We start from the raw sequence: 23,146 nt of genomic DNA, 5'->3' as shown, positions 1-23,146 counted from the left end.
TGGAGAGGGTGTGTAAAAATAACCCTGTGAGGAGCCTCACATGGTGTTTTAGACCGGGTCATGAAAAAATAACGCAAATTAAGCAAAAATTATGTTTAATGTTACAGAACTGGTAAATAATTTTGCATGTACTTGTAAATAATGTTCAAAGGTATTTTGACAAGATAAAAATCGAATGTTAAACAATCGACGTTCATTCTGCGTCATCACTAGATTGTTGACTTTCTGTACAACATTGAACACATGCCACTGTTGAGTGTTCTTTGTAGATATGTCACTGGCATACACGGCATCTAGTCTTGGTTTTTTCTGTTGGTTATTTTTTCTATTGCAGTAGGCGTATTGCAGAGGGCTGCTCTTCTTCAGACAATCGTAACATTTAGCAAATGTTCCTTTTTCAGCTCCGTTGGGAAAGTTTGAATACCGTTCTTGCAAATATCTCACGCATAGCTGTTGGTTTAGTTCTTTCAAATAATTACTCCTTTGAATGTTAAAGTTACCTTTCGCATGCTTGTAAATAATATACGAATTATTTTGAGTAATGTTCAAGATAGTAAAAATCAAAGTAATTGGCCAACGGTTGCTTGTAACGCTCTTTATAAGTCTTTCGACTTCCTTTTCCCTGTTTCTGTCCATGATGCTTTGGACTTCACTATATGTGAAGGCACTATTTTACATGAAAATAAAACAAAACTGACACATTCTTGGTACATTAACTGAAAAAGAAAAGTAAAACTTAACTCATAAACACGCATACGTCATGGGGCATGCCAGGAGTTTTAGACTGGGTCCATCAAGCAATGCACTTTGGCTGAAACTGAGGGGGATGGAAGCTAGCAGCCCGCTACATTAAGAACTATTAACATTTATCTCTGAACCCGGTTGAAAAGACCGTGATGCGCCCTCTCCAGGGTTAATATTGTGCAAATCGTTGGCATAGGCTTGTTATAAAATCTCGTGATATCAGCCGCTTGCATACCTTGTTCATGCTTTTCGATCATTTAATTCTTAACTTCCATCGTAATCATCTCCTTCTTCCGACTGAATCCCTTTTCAGCATTCTTTTCGTTCACTGGGCCCATCGTTGCAGTACAATTATAACACTAATAAAAGAAACAAAACATGTACAGTACAATAAGTAAGATTCTATTAGATCTTCAATACAGAACAAACATGAGATTAGTTACTTGTAAAATGTACAGTACACTTGTAGGATGTTAAGTATGCAAGCGAGGCATGTCTGCTGAAGTCCAGCGTGGGAAATGATTACATACACTCTCCCAGAAAAGAAAGAGGCAGAGGGGAGGGGAAAACAAAGGTACAGGGGAGGGGAAAACATAGGTACACGTGATGCTTGTATTACGGAACCTTACTTGCTTATCAAGTTACAATTTATTTAAAATGTTTGCTCATCTTGCAAAACACTCGTAGACCATGTTAGTCGCATTCCGAGGTTTCACTGTAATAGAAATATTGGCTTAGTGGGTCTGTGAATCAGTTAATGTATATGGGGCTTGTCTGTTTTCACTAGATTATCCATAAAGTCTGTATGATTTATGGTAAATAAATAAATGAATAAATAAATAAATAAATAAATAAATAAATAAATAAATAAATAAATAAATAAATAAATAAATAAATAAATAAATAAATAAATAAATAAATGAATAAATAAATAAATAAATAAATAAATAAATAAATAAATAAATAAATAAATAAATAAATAAATAAATAAATAAATAAATAAATAAATAAATGAATAAATAAATAAATAAATAAATAAATAAATAAATAAATAAATAAATAAATAAATGTATTTATATGTTGTACACTCCTGACATCATGGCGAATAGCACTAGAATGAGCCTTCTTCTTTGTGTCATGTTTGCAGATGTCAGAACAAGTGGTCATTTCGGGTATCTCTGGTCGGTTCCCAGAATGTGACTCTGTTAAGGAGTTCTGTACGAAATTATATGCTGGTGAAGACTTCGTCACAGATGATGATAGGCGCTGGACTAAGGGTAAGTTATTTCTTTCTTTTTTTATGTTCTCTTGAACCACATACTTACGCATCATCATAATCAATTCCCATTTTCCAGCTACGGCCGGGTAGGGGCAATATGGCTCTTCTCATTAATCAACTTAGTTTTATGTGGCTCATGATTATTTATTAAAATATTATTATTTCTGGATTAAAGATGTCTATATATATATTTACAAGTTGTGAACAAAAGGCCCAGCTTTCAGTCAACTTTCATTGGCTGGAGCCCCCATGAGACCAAACATGGCAACTACAGAATGGATGTGGAAAGAAGCATGGAACCCTGCGAGGTAAATGGAATGTATCCTTTGTGAAGGAAGTAATCGTAGATGGTAATTTCCCTTGATTATATTTATTTAAAATAAAACAAACCAAAACTCATCACAGAAAAACTAAACAAACTCATTTATAAGAACATTTTAAGCTCCACTTAACTAAACAACAATACACGATGATTTAAATGAGGGCTAATTCCAATCTACACAATGTAGGAAAAAAAAAAAAAAGAAAATCCTAACACAGAGGCACAGAAAACTTGCATCAGTACCTAAAACGCTTCCAGAAATGAGCATAGTTTTTAGGTGCATGTGTTAAGAGTTGCGAAACTACGGGAGGCAAACCTGAGGAAAAGTTAAATTACATGTTAGTTAGAAGGTTAAAAAAATATATTGCCTCCGAAACAAAAAGTGCGTTATCTTAACTGATAGTATGTACTAGCCATGCGTCTTGGTAGGTGTGTTATTTACCAACTGATGAACCCAACTTAGCATACTGGGGCAAAACTCTGGCAACCAGGAATAAGTTAGCTGGAAAATTTATAATGTCCATTAATGGACCAACTATATTAGCTAAGTCATTTCAACAATTTTAGTAGTGAATGTGAATCTCAAGGATAAACTCCTGCACAAGAAAATGAATTATTACATTCGGTTTAAATAAAGTTAATGTTCAAAATAAAAGAAGAAACAGTGCTTACCCCAAGACAGGTAACACATGATGGGATGGATGCCAGAGCGCGTCTGTTCTCTAGAATGGTTAAAAATCAAAGACGCAGAGACTAACTACCTCGCTTCCACCGAAGGAACAGGTAAGATCGAGAAACAGGAAATGGTGCAACCACCAAAAGAACCAATCAAAATATGGACTTTACCCTCGACTTTCACATTCACCAATTACATTTGATCTTATTTTCACCACTATCAAAGGGTAGGAAGGGTCCATCTATTCTATACTATTAGTTTGTATATCTATACTGTATATATATAATAAGAGTTTTGTCTGTACATTGCTCAAAATTTAAAAAGGATGGCATTTCTGTATCAGTCATATCCATGGTAACAAGGAAATGCATTTTTTAATTTTCTGTAATGTATGTATGTATGTATGTATGTATGTATGTATGTATGTATGTATGTATGTATGCATGCATGCATGTATGTATGTATGTATGTATGTATGTATGTATGTATGTATGTATGTATGTATGTATGTATGTATGCGCATCACGAGAAAATGGCTGAAGAGAATTTAATGAAAATCGGTATATAAAGTCCGGGAATAAGTCACTACAATCTAGGCCATAAATTATCTTTTTCACGCTGAGAGAAATGGTAGTTTAGGGGAAGGCCTAAAATATAATTCTCAAATGTTTATGTTATTAGTGGTCCTATCTTAATGAAAACCGGTATGTAGAGTTTTAAAATAAGTAGCTACAATATAAACTATAAATAATCTTATTCACTCCGAAAGAAATGGTAGTTTGGGGAAAGGCCTAAAATTTGTTCACAAATATTTATGTTATTAGTGGTCCCATCTTAATTAAAATAGGTATGCAAAGTCGGCGAATATGTTGCTACAATCTACGACATAAATAATCTTATTCACACTGAGAGAAGTGGTAGTTTAGGGGAAGGCCTAAAATTTAATTCTCAAATATTTATTAGTTGTCCCATCGTAAATAAAATCGGTATGCAAAGTTGGAGAATAAGTCGCTACAATCTAGGCCATAAATAACTTTATTCATGCTGAGCGAAATGGTAGTTTAGGGGAAGGCCCAAAATTTAATTCTCGAATATTTGTGTTATTAGTGGTCTTATTGACAATTATTATATAAATAAAGTTACATAATATTAAATTTCCGATCATTTATGTCTTATACATTTTGACCGTACCGGCAATGATAACGGAGATATTCATGAATCTGGATTTTTGTTGCTAAGATCATAAAAGCGCCGTCACGAGAAAATGGGTAAACAGAATTTAATGAAAATCGGTATGTAAAGTCAGGGAATAAGGAACTACAATCTACGCTATAATTAATTTTATAAGGCGGCCTTATATTTCAGAGTCGAAAGAAAATGAATGTGAAGGCCTACAATACACAGAGCTCATAACATTGATCAACGATAACATTACGTTAATTACGTTATAGCCCCAGCATTTTTCTGGTGTGAAAATTGGAGACCACGGAAAACCATTTTCAGGGCTGTCGACAGTGGAGTTCGAACCCACTACCTCCCGGATCCAAGCTCACAGCTATGCGCCCCTAACCGCACAGCCAATTCACCCGGTCGTACCGAGTATGACAGCCTGCCTGAAAATTGACGAGAAGTAGCTGGGGAGTTAGATACATTTCTGATACTACTGATATGTAGCAAACTGGTTCATCATAGCATTCGAGCTATTCAGTTCCTACTCTGAGGCACTGATTGGAACAAGCAGTGTGCATATTTAACGGAATAATGGCAGAGAAGTGTTCACGGCTGTCTGCGGTCTGGTCATTGCAGCACTGGAACTTTGGACTGTTAGATCAGCACCGTAGTACCTTTTCGTTAAAAGTGAGAAAATGTGCGGTTTATTAATTTGATCGAGTATTTTGTATAACATTGCTTTTAATCACTACATTCCTGATGACTTCAGGTAGGAAAACCACAAAGACAGTCTTTCTGAGAATCCCGTAGCTAGTTGTCTTATAAAACTGGAACTAGTTTTGACCCCATATATATTGGGTGATCTTCAGCCATGCTCCAGTTGGAAGACATAACCACACATATAACCAATAATGATATAAACAGTGATATGACACAATTTAATTTAATTTAAACCATTGATGTTTAGATAACATATCCACACTTTAAACTAAATAACACATCAAGTGGTTGATGGTGAACTATTTTGTTGTTTCTACAGCAGCCATTGTTTTTGAGTTGATCTGGGAGTTGGTATCCTTTTCTGTGTAGACGAGAAACTTGGTTGATATTCATGTTTGTTCATTAGTAATATGGGTCAAGACTTATGTAGCTTTAAGGGGAACATTCGTACTTTGAATAGGTTTTCCTTATCATCTATGTAGTGATCTATTGTTTAATTTATTTGGAGGTGAATGTTTGTCTTCTTCTTTGAAACAGGCGACCAGCTGACCAACTGTGTCTTCATCCATAGATATTTCATCCTTAATATTGGTAGAATGCTGTGTGTCTCTTGGCTCTGCCAACTCTAATTTGCATTCTTCTTTTAAATGCATTTCTTCTGATGTAATTTTATAATTGTCCTGCACAAGCTGCCGCAATATGTCCGAGATGCACAATGCAAAACAAATTAATACAAACATTAAATAACAACAAGCCAACCACTTCAAAAGTAAACCTGAAATAGCAAATAGGGCTCCTCACAAATTTATAACCAGTGCATTGTTCCTCGACTGTATACGTACACATCCGGTATAATTCACTTATCTCCAGCTAACTACTGTACATGAATAAGTTGTCTGGGACGGTCAAGACCAACCATTATACTCAAACCACAGGACAGAAAATACAACTCAAAAACAATGGCTGCTCTAGAAGCTATAAAATAGTTTGCCATCAACCACAACATTGTTGATGTGTTATTTAGTTTAAAGTGTGGATATGTTATTCAAACTCCATCAATGGTTTAAATTAAGACTGTAAATTGTGTCATATCAGTGTTTATATCATTATTGGTTATATGTGTGCTTATGTCTTCCAGTTGGAGTGTGGCTGAAGATGACCCAATATATATGGGGTCGAAACTAGTCCCAGTTTTATAAGACAATATACAGGCTAATAGTATTGAATAGGTGGACCCTTCCTACCCTTTAATAGTGATCATTGTCAATACGGACCATAATGAAATTCATAACTTATGATTATTTTCACCAATCAGAAGTCTCTTGTTTCTTGCTGATTCAGTAAAGTCTTTTACACAACAGGAAATACGCCTCTAGAATGATACCCGTAGGTACACGCTGTTACACAAGTTGGATAACAAACAAAAATATTAAAATTTGCAAATAAATGATAATTTTACACACAAAAAGCAAATTTCCAAAGCTGAATTCTTCTACTTTCAAAGGTCCAAACAAGATAATATCTTATACAACACCAAAACATTTTTTAAAACAATAAATTTAGAAATTTCCATCAATTCCCCACTGCTGGCTTACTCCTGCCACAATCCTCCTGTTTAAGAAAGAACGTCGAAAATGCTCCAACTACTGAGGGAATAACACTCCTTTCTCATGGGCTTAAGATTCATGAGAAAATCTTAGAGAGCAGATTGCAAGTCATCTTAGAGCCACAGTTAGAAGAGGAACAGTATGGCTTGAGGCCTAACAGGTCTGCAACAGACCTAATCTTCAGTGTCTGTATGTTGATGGAGAAGTATTGGGAAAAAGGTAAGATCTGTTTATAGTTTTCCTTGATATTGAGAAGGCATATGACATCATTGCAAGAGAGAAGAAATGGGAAATCCTGAGAAAAAGGAATTTGCTGGAGGGACTGGTGACAAGAGTTCAGACGCTGTATGAGAACTGTACTAGCTGTGCGTGATTGGGTGATGAACCATTCATCTTAGTTCCAGGCCAATAGTGGAGTCCAGCAAGGTAGTGCACTATCCCCATTATTGTTTATCACCATCATGGATGACTTAATGAAGAACATCAAGAAAACATCTGGTGAACTAAATGCAATGGCTTTCGCTGAAGATGTTATGATCTGGGGAGAAACTGAGGAACAAGTACAGTCGAGACTCAATGAATGGAAGGTTAAGTTCCAGGAGTTCAGTCTCAAGATGAGCAAACCCAAAACAGTAGTGATGACAATAAACAGAAAGAGATGACCAGCGAACATCATGCTAGGAAACCATCCACTAGAAAGTATGGAAAGCTTTACATATCTCGGCAGTGTAATATTTCGAGATGCACTAGCCACAAAGGAGGCTGCAAATAGTGTGCAGAAGAGCTCTCACTTTTACCAGCAAGTACGAACACTCCTCTGGGATACCAAAGTATCAATAAAATCAAAGCTGTTGATGTTCAATCAGTACTTCAGACCAATCTTAACCTATGGTATCGAAACCTGCACCCTCACTAAGAAAGACTCATCAAGGTTGCAGGCATCTGAGATGAATTTCCTTAGATCCACAATTCAAAAACCCAAACTAGAAAAGTTAGGGAATGGAAGGAAGCTGTGATTGTTACATCATTGTTAGATTGGGTCAGCCTGTCCAGGCTGAGGTGGTTTGGGCATGTAATGAGGATGAAGCCAACAAGGACAGCATATGTTAACTTGGAGAGACATGTGGCAGGGAAACGGATGGTGGAAAGACCAAGAACCCACAGGATGGATAGCATAAAGATGGACATTGCAGATCGGGGAAGGACACTGGAGGACGTCATTAACAACAGAACGTATCTCAATAAGAGGCTCGTCAACAGTACCCGGGAAACTGGAACTGTAAAATGATGATGATGATGATGATGATGATGATGATGATGATTCTAATTTTCACATACATAAACAAAATTTATCCATTTCCATTTTATGCAGTAAATTCTTACAAAATTTGAACAATGAAACTAATTTACACACTTTCCTGGTATTTTTCTGAAGATTCAATTGCCTTCAGGAGTTTTGGCATTGTCTAACATACAAGAAGATACACATGCAAGTTCCTTTAGATTATACTGAACCATTTAAGAGGATTTTCACAGATTCTACTAGGTTCCTATTATCAGTCAATTGTGCTGAGATCAAAGAAAATAATCTACATTTGCACTGTGCCTTGGTACAGAAACAAGCTGCCTCTGTGGATCAGTGGTAGAGTGTTGGCCTCTGGATCCCAAGATAGCGGGTTCAAACCCAGCAGAGGTAGTCAGACTTTTGAAGGGCGGAAAAAAGTCCATTCGACAGTCCATGTCATATGCTATCAGCATGTAAAAGATCTCTGGTGACACATTTGATGTTTACTCGACAAAATTAATTCAATCTCAGCCTTAGTCATCCAAGAGAGTTTTGGTTTACACGGTCTGCCATCTAGTAGGCCTAGAGTAAAACAGAACGTCGAAATTGATGAGCAGACAGCCAGATGGCGTCACACTGAAATGTCTGCACATGGTAGCTGTGGCCGTATCATTATTATTATAGAAACAAAAGTATTCTGCAAATTTTAATAACTTTCAACTACAATCAACTGAAATACTTTGCCAATTTCTAACTACAGAGTAACTTGTTAAATTCAGGGTCATTACTACTCTCAATCAGGAATTGTTTGAAGTTGTGGGACTGATTTCACATTATCAATTTGAGAAGATTTAGACAGCTTGAAAATACAGAAAACATTTTTCATCAGTATCATTTTTCAGCGCCAACCATTTAAAACACGCTTCCTTCAAATCCCAGTTATCTCCTGTTGCTAGTCACATTCTCAGGTGTCACACATTAACATAGCTGTGTTCTGAGAGAGAAAAATGCAATATACAGGGTGGTAAATAGCACCTATAACCACAATACAAGATATGCACAGAATAACTGCATGTACTGTACATCCATAATGACATTTCTATATATTGATGATGCCGTTGAATAACGAAGAATACTTGTAAAAACGAAGTAGTAAATCAGATTACCGCAAAATAAGCCAATTCACTAAAATGAAGGACATTCTGGGTTTTTAAAATAATCCATCCAGACCCTGGCCAGTGGTCTAAAAAGGAAGACATGTCTCGATAAAGAGAACGTCTGACCAGCCTATTTACACTTCTTTGGTACATCCTTATTCCAGACAAGGTTTCTTTACATTCTGTGAGTGGGGGACGCAGATGAAGAATACACCCACGGTATCCGCTGCCTGTCATAATAGGCGACTAAAAAATGATTGAATTAGAACCATGAAACTACCTGTTACCATCACACGGGGAAAACCATGGGTCACCTTTACTTGTGAGTAGTACCACTATGTTAGTTACACAATAGGTTTGTGATTAGTAGCAGCAGAAAGCAGTTCGCTGTGGGTTTCCAGTTCCCGTGATTAGTATCACTATATGCAGAACGCCACAGGCTTACTTTGCCTATAACTAGTACCATTATGTGAGAAATACCACAGGTCTGGGTGTTGCCTGTGATTACTAGCACTTTATGAGAGACACTGTGGGTCTGAGTTGCATGTGATTAGTACCCACTATGTGAGGAACATTACAGGATAGGTCGAGTCCCTATGATTAGTACACCTATGTGAGGAACACCATGAGTTTGCATTGCCTATGAGTGGCACCATTATGTGAGAAACTCCATAGGTTTGCATTACCTGTGCGACGTTCAATACTTGTAAGTAGTCCCATAACGTTTGGAACACTGTGTGTCTACACTACTTTTGATTAATACTGCAACTTGAGAAATACCATGTTCTACTTTACTGGTGATGAGTACCACTATGAGGGGCCGTTGACCTGGATTTTGGACCGCTTTGGACAACAAGAATCATCAGTTCAGAATTGTGCTTTGTAAGCAGTCCCTTGGTCAATATTACTGATTTTTCAATATAGTTTCTGGGAAGGTGAGGCATTGCAGGTCGGATCCACTGATTGTTTTAAGTTCATAACCACTGTTCATCATCTTTTTGAATTCTAGCCAGTGGATCGATTTTGGAATTATTTTTAACTTTCAGTAATGTGAGTTGGCTCTGCTGATTATTTTAAATTCATATTTATCCTTTCATTCTACATCATCACGTTTTAAATTCTAGTCAGTGGATGAATTTGGGACTTTTAAATTGGCATTGCATTTCGTCTCATTTCATACCATTAGGGGCCGATGACCTAGATGTTAGCCCCTTTAAACAACAAGCATCATCATCATCATCATCATCATCATCATCATCATTTACACTCTGATAGAATAACATCATGTTTATTTGTCTCCATATGTATGATGCTTTTGCTCCTTTCATAATGTCATCCATTACGTTATCAACAGAAGAGGTGACAGAACACTTCCTTATCTCAGTCCATCCTGCTTTTCTCACTTGTGTTTTCATAGAATTGTAGCATTTATTATCCAGTTCCTTTCTGTGTCAGATTTACTCAATCCAAGATGAAAATGAGGGCTATTGGAATAGACAAAAGAGTGCCTGAATGTGCCGCTACCTTTCTAGAAAATAGAACTGATGCTATATTTCCTTATTACTGTCTGTTAATATTATAAACTCTTCAGATATTCCTTTGTTAGTCGTTTCCTTTTTAATGTTTCAGGGGCGATGGGTGCCCCTCCTCGCAGCGGGAAGCTCAAAGACATCAGCCGCTTTGATGCAGATTTCTTCCACATCCCAGCAACGCAGACAGAAGCCATGGATCCCCAGGGCCGGCTCCTCTTAGAAGTTTGTTATGAGGCAATTCTGGATGCAGGTAAAAAGTGCTGCATTATGTTTGTGTCCATTGGAAATTTTTATTCCATTTTAGCGACTTAAAATCTGCAAATTATTAAAAAAATGCAATTTATACAACCCCCATTGTCTATTACTTAACTTAAATTATTCTTAGCAGAAAATGATTTAAGAATACAGCAGTCTGCAAGTTTCTACCATTGTGTGAGAGACATTGTATGGATTAAAGATGTGCCAATGAAGTGCAAGAAGGTTTTATACTCATCCTATTATAAAACTATACTGACCTATGCTTCAGCAGCCTGGACGTTGACTAAGCGGAACCAAAGTAAGATACAAACAGCTGAAATGAGGTTCTTGAGGAGCATAGAAGGAAAGACAAGATGAGATAGAATACAAAATGAGGAAATAAGGAGAAGTGTGGGAGTGTGTAAACTTCAAGAAGAGATTGATATAGCAAAGCTAAAATGGTTTGGACATATGATGAGAACGCCAGGAGAGAGAATACCAAAGAGAACATTCATGATACAGAGACTGGAAAGAGGCCTAGGGACAGCCTAGAATGAGATGGAGGAGCTCTGTTGTGGACTGTATTGCAAATAGAGGAGTCAATAGCAGTAATGTACTAGAAGAGGAGTGGTGGAAAGATCGAGTAGGTGGAAGGCTTTGGTGCACTACCCTACCCAGAGAGAATCTGGAAAAGGGAATGGTTGAAGAAGAAGAAGACATAGCAGAAATACGATCAAGATGTCATTTGACACAACTAACTGAATTTTGATTGCCACATCGAGTAGTGGAGTTGCAGTGTGTAGAAGCATGATTATTATCTGATGGTATAAAACCTTACTTGCACACATGTGTAATTGTTCCTTTGGTGAAAATGTTATTGTACGGTATAGTATTGAATCAAAATCTTAAAAAAACTATTATTACCACAGTTAGGTTGGTAAACTGTCAACGTTTACTTATCAGTCAAAATTCACTCAGAGAGCGTAAAAAACTTACCATTTTTTAGCTATATTGTTTAAGTGATGCTGGACGGCCTGATTCAGAGTACAGGGAGCCATTGTGCATCCTGTATTGCCATGCGAGGTCATCACTCCCCATTCTGACAGTCTGTATGCCACCGCCAAAGGGTCATCACACATGGTCAGTGCCACCCACTGTTTGTGTCTGGTTTTCCTGTGTACCTGGTATCAGTAACACTGTGTTACAAGTCAAATTGTTGCCAGGGCACCTTTTAGTGCACATGTTATCACCGTATCCCATGTTTTTCTGTGGATCATGAAAATCCACAGCCTGTTTCCAATCATCTGACCAGGTCAGGAATGGAATGAATGAAGCCCCCATCTAGCGGCGAGGATAGGAAATGTGCCGGCTGCTGAAGACTCTTCCTATGGATCATAAGATTGCTAAATCGAATGGATATAACAGTTTCTTTATTGAAAGAATAATCAATCAATATAGATATCGACCCTTAATTGCTTTGATGAAAGATAAACAAAACAACTCCTCTTTTCTATCTTTACGTTCAACAAACAAATTTTATAAAGTCACCAACATCTTTAAAAAGCACGATGTAAAAGTAGTTTTCAAAACCAATAATAGGAATGCAGAAGTCTTCCATAATGCCACATCCATAAACAAGTACAATCGTTTTTCGAAACTAGGGGTGTACAGGATTAAATGCACCAGTTGTAATTTTTCTCATGTTGGACAGACTGGAAGGAGCTTTAATATAAGCTACTCAGAACATGTTAATGCCCTGAAATACAGTAGACTTTTGAATATTCACCTCAGTCATTTAATACACAGAACGGATTTTTATGAAGATCAGTGTTTATTGTTGCGACCTCTTCTCATGTTCCAGGAGTTAACCCCTTGACACTTCGTGGGACCAAAGTTGGTGTGTTCGTGGCAGTGTGTATTAGTGACACTGATGGCTTCTGGGCTGCCAATCCACATCTCTTCAACAAATGGGGCTGCTTTGGAAGTATCCGGGCTCTTCTGGCAAATCGCATATCTTACGTGCTGGACTTCACAGGTATTGTCAGCAGTGACAACGCACAATCCAGTGTGAATCTCTGAAGTCCTTTTTTTCTCTTTATGAATCTGTTCATTATTTATCATCCTCCTTTTTAGTGTTGTAGGACTAAGAACTTGCACTCATCAGACATGAGAGGTGCCTACTATCAAATGCCAACAAATCCATTTACAGTAGAACCCCTATTTAATGTTTTTACAAGGACCTGATTTTTTACCTTAAATGGGAGTTTACCTTAAATCGAGGTTTCAATAGGAAGCACACCTTTTCTAGAGATCTTTGCCTGTATTAACATAAATTGTACCATCATGTATTATTTACACAGTGACAGCAATAAAAGAAGGAGATATTTACCCTACAGACTGTACTGTAGTTACGGTTTGTGCTTCATTTTAACAAATTTTTGTCGGTGAATGCAAATATGCTTCATTTTAAGGTTGTTTTTATAATGTTATACATGATTTTCCATAAAATTTGAGAAAGCTACCAAACTCGTCTGTCATTGAGGCTTCAACTTTCAACCTAAGCGTTCAAAAATTTACATAAATTTCATAATAGTTTTTATCTTGTTCCCTCTGCAAATTGTGTGTGGAGAAAGATCCCTTACAACTTTACCCTTGCCCACAACCCTCACCAACCCTGCGCACCCTCTTATCAAACAGGAAAGGGTTCAGCTAACCCCCCATGGACAAGCAGATCTTTCACAAAAACACATTAAAATCAGTAAGAAACAGCAGTCTGTTTGTTTAAACATTTTTGCTGAAGTTTTCCAAGCAGCAGCTTACTCATTAGCAAGTATTTTCTAATTCCAATAGTCTGAACACGCATATTCCGTTTCATTCTTAAGAATTGTAAAAGCATGAATCCAGAGGATTGTGGAAAACATTTCCATTTTCTTATTTCAAACAGCATCACCTAACCTAGGTTCACCAAGCATGTATTATGAAGACATATTTCAATCTCCCTGTAGAATATCGATAACATTTTCACTATTAATTTACACGAGAACAGCCTTTCTGAAATTTAACAAGATGCGAAAATAGATAACCTAACCTCTGAAATTAGTTACGCACACTGCAGTATCTTGAGAAGGAGATGTATTATATTATAATATAATCTATTAGCTTCATAGTCAGTATTGATAGTTCAAGCACACAAGTATGAAGGATGAGTTCTCCGCCTAATCAATACTTTATTTTACATAGTGTCAATATTATTTACATAAAAGGACAGTACCGGTTTCGACCTGTAAATAGGCCATCTTCAGCTGTTGAAGAACCTGCTTAATAGCGACTGTACAGAATAAATACTACTAAAATTAAAATTGAACAAGAATGCCATTAAAAAACATGAATGCCACTATTCTAAAAAATACTTAAGGTTAAGATATATACATATGCTACAGTTTTGGGGGTTAGAGGGCTTTTTCCCTGGCCCCATGATTTCTACATATTTCAAAAATTATATTTGCTGAGGTTGGATACAATTCTCAGAGTTTATCAAGAATCACTGACATTCTGGTGTCAAGTTCGAATATCTATGTTAAATGCCAATACTATGTCCAACGGTTTTATGAGATGTTTCAAAGTGCATTGTTGGGCAACAATCTGTAATCCATTTTTTGTGGTCTGACAACCATGGCTAATGTGCATATGGTTTTCCACATCATCAGCAGTCACTCTTCTGTTATACAGGATCATATCACACACTTGTTCACAATTGGCATCAGTTGGCTGCAGATGGACGCCCGAATCTTTCCTCATCCTTCATACTCGTGTCGACCCCTTTTGAATTGTTCACTTGAGTGGTAAACACTTCACTGTGGCAAAACATTGTCCCCATATTGTGGTGAAAGTTTTCTATGAATTTCTTCTTCTTTTTTTTTTTTTTGCTAGGGGCTTTACGTCGCACCGACACAGATAGGTCTTATGGCGACGATGGGATAGGAAAGGCCTAGGAGTTGGAGGGAAGCGGCCATGGCCTTAATTAAGGTACAGCCCCAGCATTTGCCTGGTGTGAAAATGGGAAACCACGGAAAACCACTTTCAGGGCTGCCGATAGTGGGATTCGAACCTACTATCTCCCGGATGCAAGCTCACAGTCGCGCGCCTCTACGCGCACGGCCAACTTGCCCGGTCTATGAATTTCTGCTCCTGGTACACCCTCAAGAAGTGGATTACGAAACACTGTTCTTCCTTGGTGCAAACAGTGTGGCACGGCCATCTTTACATCGCAACAGCGCAAGCTGTACTGCTCCCATAATGCTGAAACCTATCACAGACATAGACAGCGGGGCCATCTAGCGGCTGGTGAGCACACAATGCCATAGAGCCAACCTAAAGACAATTAGAGCAAAATTGCAGATACTTATTGACTTGCCCTCGTATATAAGAAAACATAAAGGCCCACTGCCTGAGAAATTCTCCTCTTAATGATTACAGGATCAGATAATGCTTCACTTACTCTATTTCTATGAGTTCTATTTTCTAGAAATATAGGCACCCATTCAGTCACTCATTTGTCTAGTCCAGTTGCACTTATTTTTTGACAGCAGTCTCCCATATTTTAGGTCCAAGTCTGACGTTGGACACGGCCTGCTCATCCAGTCTCTATGCCATGGAAGCAGCCATGAATGCCTTCAAGAATCACCAGTGTGATGCTGCAATAGTAGCTGGCAGCAACCTGTTACTGAACCCTCTCATAGCTGGAGCCATGTTCAAGATGGGAGTCACCAGCAAGACAGGCTACTGTCGCAGCTTTGACGCTCAAGGTACGCTTCTTATATATACACACCAAATGGTATTTTGAGAAAAGGGCTAAAGAAATTTTTTATTTGTCCCCCGAGAACAAGAGAATATTCTTCATGATTTGTGCCATCTAATTCTTTCATTTATTTTAGTAGCTTGAAGGTTTTATATTTGATAACATTAGTAATGCAGAGGCGCCCTTCTTGCAGAGAACATTACTATGATTATAACTTTTTTCAAGAAACATTTATTTCTTCTCCAGACTAACAATTCTAAATGTAAGTAGTCAGAGGAAAGAGCTTTTAAAACCAACAATCTATTATTTATTTTCTATTCACTTCCAAGTTTTCTGACATTGCATACCATTGCATACCATGACTCAGTTGTCCTCACTGTCCAAATACAATACTACTTCCTCCCCTCATTCTTTCACATTGTCGCTCTTACATCCTTCTTCTAGAATGCTTTCCAGCTGGCCCTGACTGTCCCTTGACGAATTTTGGAGAAGGCCCAATAATTTTTTTTTCTTTTGTCGACTTACTTGTCGTTGTGTGATACTGTTTAGTTCATGTCCACAGTTATAGCCCTTCAGGCAAGCAACCCAATGTTGAAAACATCCTACATATATGAACTATGAATTTTAGGTAAATATAATAAAATATGACTATATTCTTAATTTTTTCCTAAAAATTACAATTCTTTTCTTAATCATCATTATCTGGTCAATTAGATTAACAGTTTGCATTTTTCTACCACTACGAGCGCTATTGTGACTCAATGCATTGTTTCACTTAAGCACTACTACGAGCGCTAATGTGAGTCAATGCAGAGTTTCATTTAAGTCTTTATAACTACATTCGGTCCACACCGAGAAAGCAGAAAACACCTGAGGGTATTGAACAAAGGAACACCTTACAGAAATAATTATGTAAATAATTAGTTTGGCTAGGATTTGAATCAAGAAGAAAACGAATAAAGAACCAAGTGATTTTAGACTGTTTTCCTGGAACTGCATTTAGACTGAAAGTGAGCTTGATAGAGCTATCCAAGACTTTCAACTTGAAACATTTCTGGGCCCTTTAGCCCTTCAACTTTTGGCAAACTTGAGGAAATTGCTTAATTGCTTTTTCATAGTATGGGGACTCCTACTTTCTCTGCTAAGAAATGTTTCCAACATTAAAACTTTGATGTACATTTTCCATCAGGCTTGTATTTCTGTTAGACATACTTCTATAATGTAAAGCTATCCTTTGGAGCAGGATTTCTTCCTGAACAGTGGAGAAAATGCTTCTGACCACACTTTGATAAGCATATTGTTCATTGGTAAAATAAGTGAAGAAAGGTTTCTTTGACACAACACCGTAGGCGGCGGCAGCGTAAGCTGCAGTTACATTCAAAAATGTTAGTTATGGGGATCCGCCTATTCAATACAAGAAATAGTTATAATTATAAAGTCATCCCATATTCATTTATTTGGGACCAGTTTCGGTAATAGGGTATGCCATCATCAGCCTAGGAAAGTAAGACAAAAACATTGGGAACAGAGTACATTACATTTCTTAAAATTAATACCAATACTTTTTAAAATGTATGTGCTTGAACTGAATTACTTTACATATGTACAAAAGGGTTTTTATCATTAAAATTGAATATATTTCGTTAACTACTTTGTAGTCATAGTGGTATATATGAAATTGAGTTTCTTAATTCAATATTAACATTTGTAGTCATTATAAATAAGCTGATGAACTAGTTACAACAACCAGTTATTTACTTTAAAGTTCTTCGTAGATTTTCACTAATTAATTTCTGATGTATTCAATTTGGATATAGCAATGTGTGGAGTTTAAATAAATGTCTTATATGGCTAAAATATATAGTATGGTATCTGTGTCACAGGTTATTATATCCACAAAAGTTCAGTAAATAAAAAGGATAAGTCCATTGTATAGCTTGGTTTGCATGTCTGCAGGTTGTTAACTACTTTCCAGTTCTTGTGGTATATGTAAAAATTAGTTTATCTTTTGAATATTTTGGTTCAATTTTTAGCCCTGCACGCCCCTTCCTCCCCACTCCTCCCATCCTCACAAACACAGCTGAGCCAACAATAGGTTCAATCGTACGAATGGGACCGTTAGCTTTGAGAAAGCCAGGGCGGTTCGAGAGGACAACCACCTTTTAAGTACCGTAAGTTTAACTTTTCTTCACACCCATTTGACACTTTTTAGTTATCAGCCCAAGTTTCTTACACAACCTTGTTTTTTCCACTACAGATTGGAACTTCAGTGACGGTTTCCACTATGGTCACTTACAGTTTACCATGCACCTGTTACTTTTCTAACACAGCTTCTCAATTTTGTCGCTGCCGTCCCGACCATTTAAAATAAGGCAAACACACCTAGCCAACATTGGAAAAATCTTCGAGAATGGGAACGCTAAATCGAGAAGAAATCGAGAATGCTGCTATTCTAAAATTTTAAATTCATCGGCTTTTTTCCATCACTTATCACGTACATTTCACCTTGCACGTTGTCTCCCCACAAACTTGGTTTCTAAACCTTTTTCGCTCCCCTCCTAGCTATTTGTGGGATGGTGTTTCTACAACGAATTTTCAGCACAGTGTTTCGTCCTGTTTTTGAATTGTTATCAAACTAAAAAAATTTTAGTCTAAGAGGTCTGCAACCTCACTATTAGCACTTATTTTTTTGTTTCCGTCTGTATCATTTTTCTTCTTTGGTTTAGCACATTTTTTGGATTCAATTATGTTTTGTATCAACCTTTTTTCACTGTATATGTTTCAGCGAGTTATTTATTACTCCATCTAGTGATGTAAATATTGTTATTGTTCTTATTTCCGTCTTTCTCTGTTGTTTTCATTTGTTCCTTCATTATGTTTTTAGCATATTTTTAGCTTGTATTATGTAGATAACTTTAACCCTGCCCCTTATTTCACTGAAGATGGCTCAAACAAGTCGGAACATGTTTGAATTTTATTGCTCAATCTAATGATGGAATTAATGTTTTGTATTGAATTAGGAGGATACATTTAGTTTTTTCCTTTGTACAGTGGAATTGTCATTGGAGATTTCATCCATTAATTATTGGAGGAAAAAGTGGGGGTCGTCTTGCATTACATCATGTTTGAAAGCAACAGGTCACGAACCAATTAACTCGAACACGTAACTTGAACCTCTGTCTCAGTGCTGTTACAGAAGAACAAAACCCAATCACTGTGCCGACCAGTGAAGACAAACACCGGATCATGTACAATGTGTACATGCGCGTCAACGGCATGTAGTGTGGGAATGACATGACCCACATGCGCGTCACGTGGCAGCCAAAGTTTTAAACTTCTGGTGAATGTACAGGGCAATTCTTACATAAAAAATACATACACATATTGTGCGGCTTAGGGACAGGGACGATCTTGGCTGGGTTTAGCGAAGTTTGCGTTCCTGTCATTTCTCCAATGGCTTCTGCCATTTTCTTTAACAATTTACAATGACAAAGATGCAGTAGCAACAGAAAACAAGACTCACAAGATGCAAACAAGTGTGATTCACAAATACAATCACATAATTAAACATATTCAGACACTGTTCCCTTACTTTGTGGCCACCCTTTGTCATTTGCCATTAACTCTACCTGTGTTTTAGCTGCTGCTCAAACTGTTTGTTATATGATGTAATGCAGGAGACGGGTACGTAAGGAGCGAGGCAGTTGTTGCCGTGTTCCTCCAGCCTGCCTCGTCTGCCCGCCGTCAGTACGCTGTCATCTCTCACATGACCACCAACGCAGATGGTTACAAAGAACGTAGCATGTCTTACCCATCCAGCAGAATGCAGATGCATTTGTTAAAAGAGTCCTACTCCGTGGCTGGTGTTTCTCCAAACTGTGTCGACTACATAGAGGCACATGGAACTGGAACTAAGGTGAGGGCATTATGTTGGCAACTCAATTTTGTTTGTTTCCAATACTTTTGTTTTCTTTTTTTAATGAATTACAGCATTTTTAGTCCCATGTCCACCAAAATGTAAAAACTATAAGAAGTTAGCAAAAGTACCTGTTGAAGTGCTCGGATTAGCTCCGCAACCATTGTGGGGGTAGGTTGTTATAATTATTTTCGAAAGATAAAAGGTGATTGTGGAAGAGACATATTAAAGTGCTGGACAATGAGAGGTATACCGTGGACAGTACAAAGGGGGAAGATATAAATAGCAATGTACAAGCTGTCAGAAAAATACAAGGACACTAGGGGATGAACAACAATTGGCAACTTCGGATGAACAAAATAGATCTATTGAAACACAATACACAAGTTAAGAATAGTAGAGCACCAAAATATTGGGAGATTAGAACATTTTTCACAACAAATCATGAAGGAAATATTACAAAGATCGGTGATAGCAACAATTTGGGTTTTATCCGAATAACATAACAATTACATTTGAACAGAACAGATGTTTCCCAACCAACTGAACAACAGGAAGTAAAAAACGTTAGGGTAGATAGGAAAATAGAATAGGAGAATGAACTAAAGATCAGCTTTTAAAATTACAAATTACAAAGTCGGGCCATGCTGTAAGAATTCACATGACTAGAAAATACACTCAACTCTCGATTTACCATAATCGAATCAACCGTGTTGCGGCTTAACCGCGATGTCAAAAACACTAAAAATGCTTGATGCTCTCATCACCGAAAAACTTGTTTTGAGAAACTTGAGAAGCAAAATAAAGAAAGTGTTTCTCGGCACAAAAGCAGAAAACCATGACTGATGATTTTCAAAAACAGCAAAGTTAGGTAGTCTGAATACTTTTCTTAGCCTTATTAGTTTCAACAAAAAGTGCTGTTTATTTTTCATTTATTAATTATGTTGGAACGTATTGGTTAAGTTAATAAGAAAACCACAGTAGTGTCATTTATTATCATTGTAACTGTACTTTCTGTACACCTGTTCTGTTTTTAACTTTTTGCGGGATAACCGCGATTTGACTTATCTGGGAAGCCTTAACCCTACATTATTCTGGTTAATCGAGTCGAGTGTAGTGCGCTATTTCAAATAACAAGTTCTAGAAAACACTGGATGTAACACAGATGTATTTAGCTCAACAGGATAAACATAAGCAAGTTCGAGATACCGGTAAGTGGTTTATTTTTTTTTACAAGTTGCTTTTAGGTCGCACCGACACAGATAGGACTTATGGTGACGATGGGATAGGAAAGGGCTAGGAGTGGGAAGGAAGCGGCCGTGGCCTTAATTAAGGTACAGCCCCACCATTTGCCTGGTGTGAAAATGGGAAACCAGCCAGGCTGAAAGCTCAGACGGTTGAGGCGCTGGCCTTCTGACCCCAACTTGGCAGGTTCGATCCTGGCTCAGCCTGGTGGTATTTGACGGTGCTCAAATACGTCAGCCTCGTGTCGGTAGATTTACTGGCATATAAAATAACTCAGCCAATCACTACTGATCTGCATTTAGGGCAGTCGCCCAGGTGGCAGATTCCCTATCTGTTGTTTTCCTAGTGTTTTCTTAAATGACTGCAAAGAAATAGGAAATTTATTGAACATCTCCCATGGTAAGTTATTCCAATCCCTAACTCCCCTTCCTATAAACAAATATTTGCCCCAATTTGTCCTCTTGAATTCCAACTTTATCTTCATATTGTGATCTTTCCTACTTTTAAAGACGCCACTCAAACTTATTCGTCTACTGATGTTATTTCATGCCATCTCTCCACTGACAGCTCAGAACATACCACTTATGTATTCGTAAATACAGTTCAATACAAGTGCATTGAATAAGTGGTAGTAAAATAAAATATTTTTTACGTATACATATGATACTTTCAATACGGACCTACAATGATTTTCATTACTTGTAACATACCACTTTGTCGAGCAGCTCGTCACCCTTCTCCCAAGTCTTCCCGGCCCAAACATTGCAACATATTTGTAACGCTACTCTTTTGTCGGAAATCACCCGGAACAAATCGAGCTGCTTTCCTTTGGATTTTTTCCAGTTCTTGAATCAAGTAATCCTGGTGAGGATCCCATACACTGGAACCATACTCTAGTTGGGGTCTTACCAGAGACTTATATGCCCTCTCCTTTACATCCTTACTACAACCCATAAATACCCTCATAACCATGTGTAGAGATCTGTACCCTTTATTTACAATCATATTTATGTGATTACCCCAATGAAGATCTTTCCTTATATCAAGACCTAGGTACTTACAATGATCCCCAAAAGGAACTTTCACCCCATCAACACAGTAATTAAAACTGAGAGGACTGAGAGGACATTTATTAAAGTATAAGTTTTATTCCCTACTTTAACTGTTAGAAGTGCCATCCTCGAAGAGTTTGAAGAAAAATCTTTAATTGAGTCTATTATGCTACTATGAACAAGAAAATCTACACCAAATTGGGGGACATTCTTCATTACTCTTTGTCCTGGAGGTCCTTTGTAGAGACGATAACCTCCTGATTCAATTGGGTCTTGGTCTGTGTTCCTAAGTTCTTGTAAAGCCATTATTAAAATGCTATGTTGGTCCATCACATCAGTTTAATGTTTCAACTTGCCCACCTTACTTACTGAATTAATGTTTAATGTTGCAAAATATGAAAATTTTCCTGATTTGTTGAACTTAAGTCTCTTCTTACATTGTTGGGTTTGTCCACTGTGTGTCAGCTGTCTGTCGATTGTCTGTTGGGCTTCCAGGCGCTCTGACTCGCCTAGGTCTTCTACTTGACACCCCACCGATTCCAAGTAGCGTCTTTGTGCAGATCCTTGTTGTTGTTTGTCCACACCGGTGGATTTATTCATTAGAAGACTCATCATCATTGATTGTCTGATCTTTCGATCGAAACATTTCTGTAAATAACTTGTAACGAAACATTTCTGACCGAGGTCAGGCTTTACAATTCCAGATGTGATCTGGAAAGGTAATTAATGAAGTATGAATTGGTGATAAATGAAACGCTACAAGTTCATCCTAGTTGTTCAGGACTGGGAGTAGGCATTTCCTCCATACCCTTCAAACGTTATGGTTTTTCCGCCAATACTCGGGTCGCTGATTGCAGTGGTTTCCCACTGGGCGATGGGGTCACCACATCCCTACGCCAAATTCCCCTCTTAATTATTACAGGGACAAATAAAGCTTCGCCTACTCTAATTCTCCAAGTTCTATTTTCTAGAAACTTAGCCACCCATTCAGTCACTCTTTTGTCAAGTCCAATTGTGCTCATTTTTGCCAGTAGTCTCCCATGATCTACCCCATTAAATGCTTTAGACAGGTCAATCAATCAATCAATCAATCAATCAATCAATCAATCAATCAATCAATCAATCAATCAATCAATCAATCAATCAATCAATCAATCAATACTGATCTGCATTTAGGGCAGTCGCCCAGGTGGCAGATTCCCTATTTGTTGTTTTCCTAGCCTTTTCCTAAATGATTTCAAAGAAATTGGAAATTTATTGAACATCTCCCTTGGTAAGTTATTCCAATCCCTAACTCCCCTTCCTATAAATGAATATTTGCCCCAGTTTGTCCTCTTGAATTCCAACTTTATCTTCATATTGTGATTTTTCCTACTTTTATAAACGCCATTCAAACTTATTCGTCT

At 37.4% G+C, this 23,146-nt stretch overlaps 1 protein-coding gene across 1 annotated transcript in view; it reads left to right on the top strand.

Moving 5' to 3' along the window:
- Positions 1-1,891: 1,891 nt before the first annotated feature.
- Positions 1,892-23,146, top strand: part of LOC136856807 (fatty acid synthase) — a 242,002-nt gene continuing 220,747 nt past the window's right edge. The window contains exons 1-5 of the mRNA XM_067134931.2: positions 1,892-2,021; positions 10,590-10,742; positions 12,591-12,764; positions 15,334-15,534; positions 19,205-19,443. Coding sequence (XP_066991032.2) covers positions 1,892-2,021; positions 10,590-10,742; positions 12,591-12,764; positions 15,334-15,534; positions 19,205-19,443 — 897 coding nt within the window. The remainder of the gene's footprint in view (positions 2,022-10,589; positions 10,743-12,590; positions 12,765-15,333; positions 15,535-19,204; positions 19,444-23,146) is intronic.

This window comes from Anabrus simplex, chromosome 1 (genome assembly GCF_040414725.1).
Source record: "Anabrus simplex isolate iqAnaSimp1 chromosome 1, ASM4041472v1, whole genome shotgun sequence".
Classification (NCBI taxonomy): Eukaryota; Metazoa; Arthropoda; class Insecta; order Orthoptera; family Tettigoniidae; genus Anabrus; species Anabrus simplex.
This window is presented reverse-complemented; position numbering and strand designations above follow the sequence as displayed.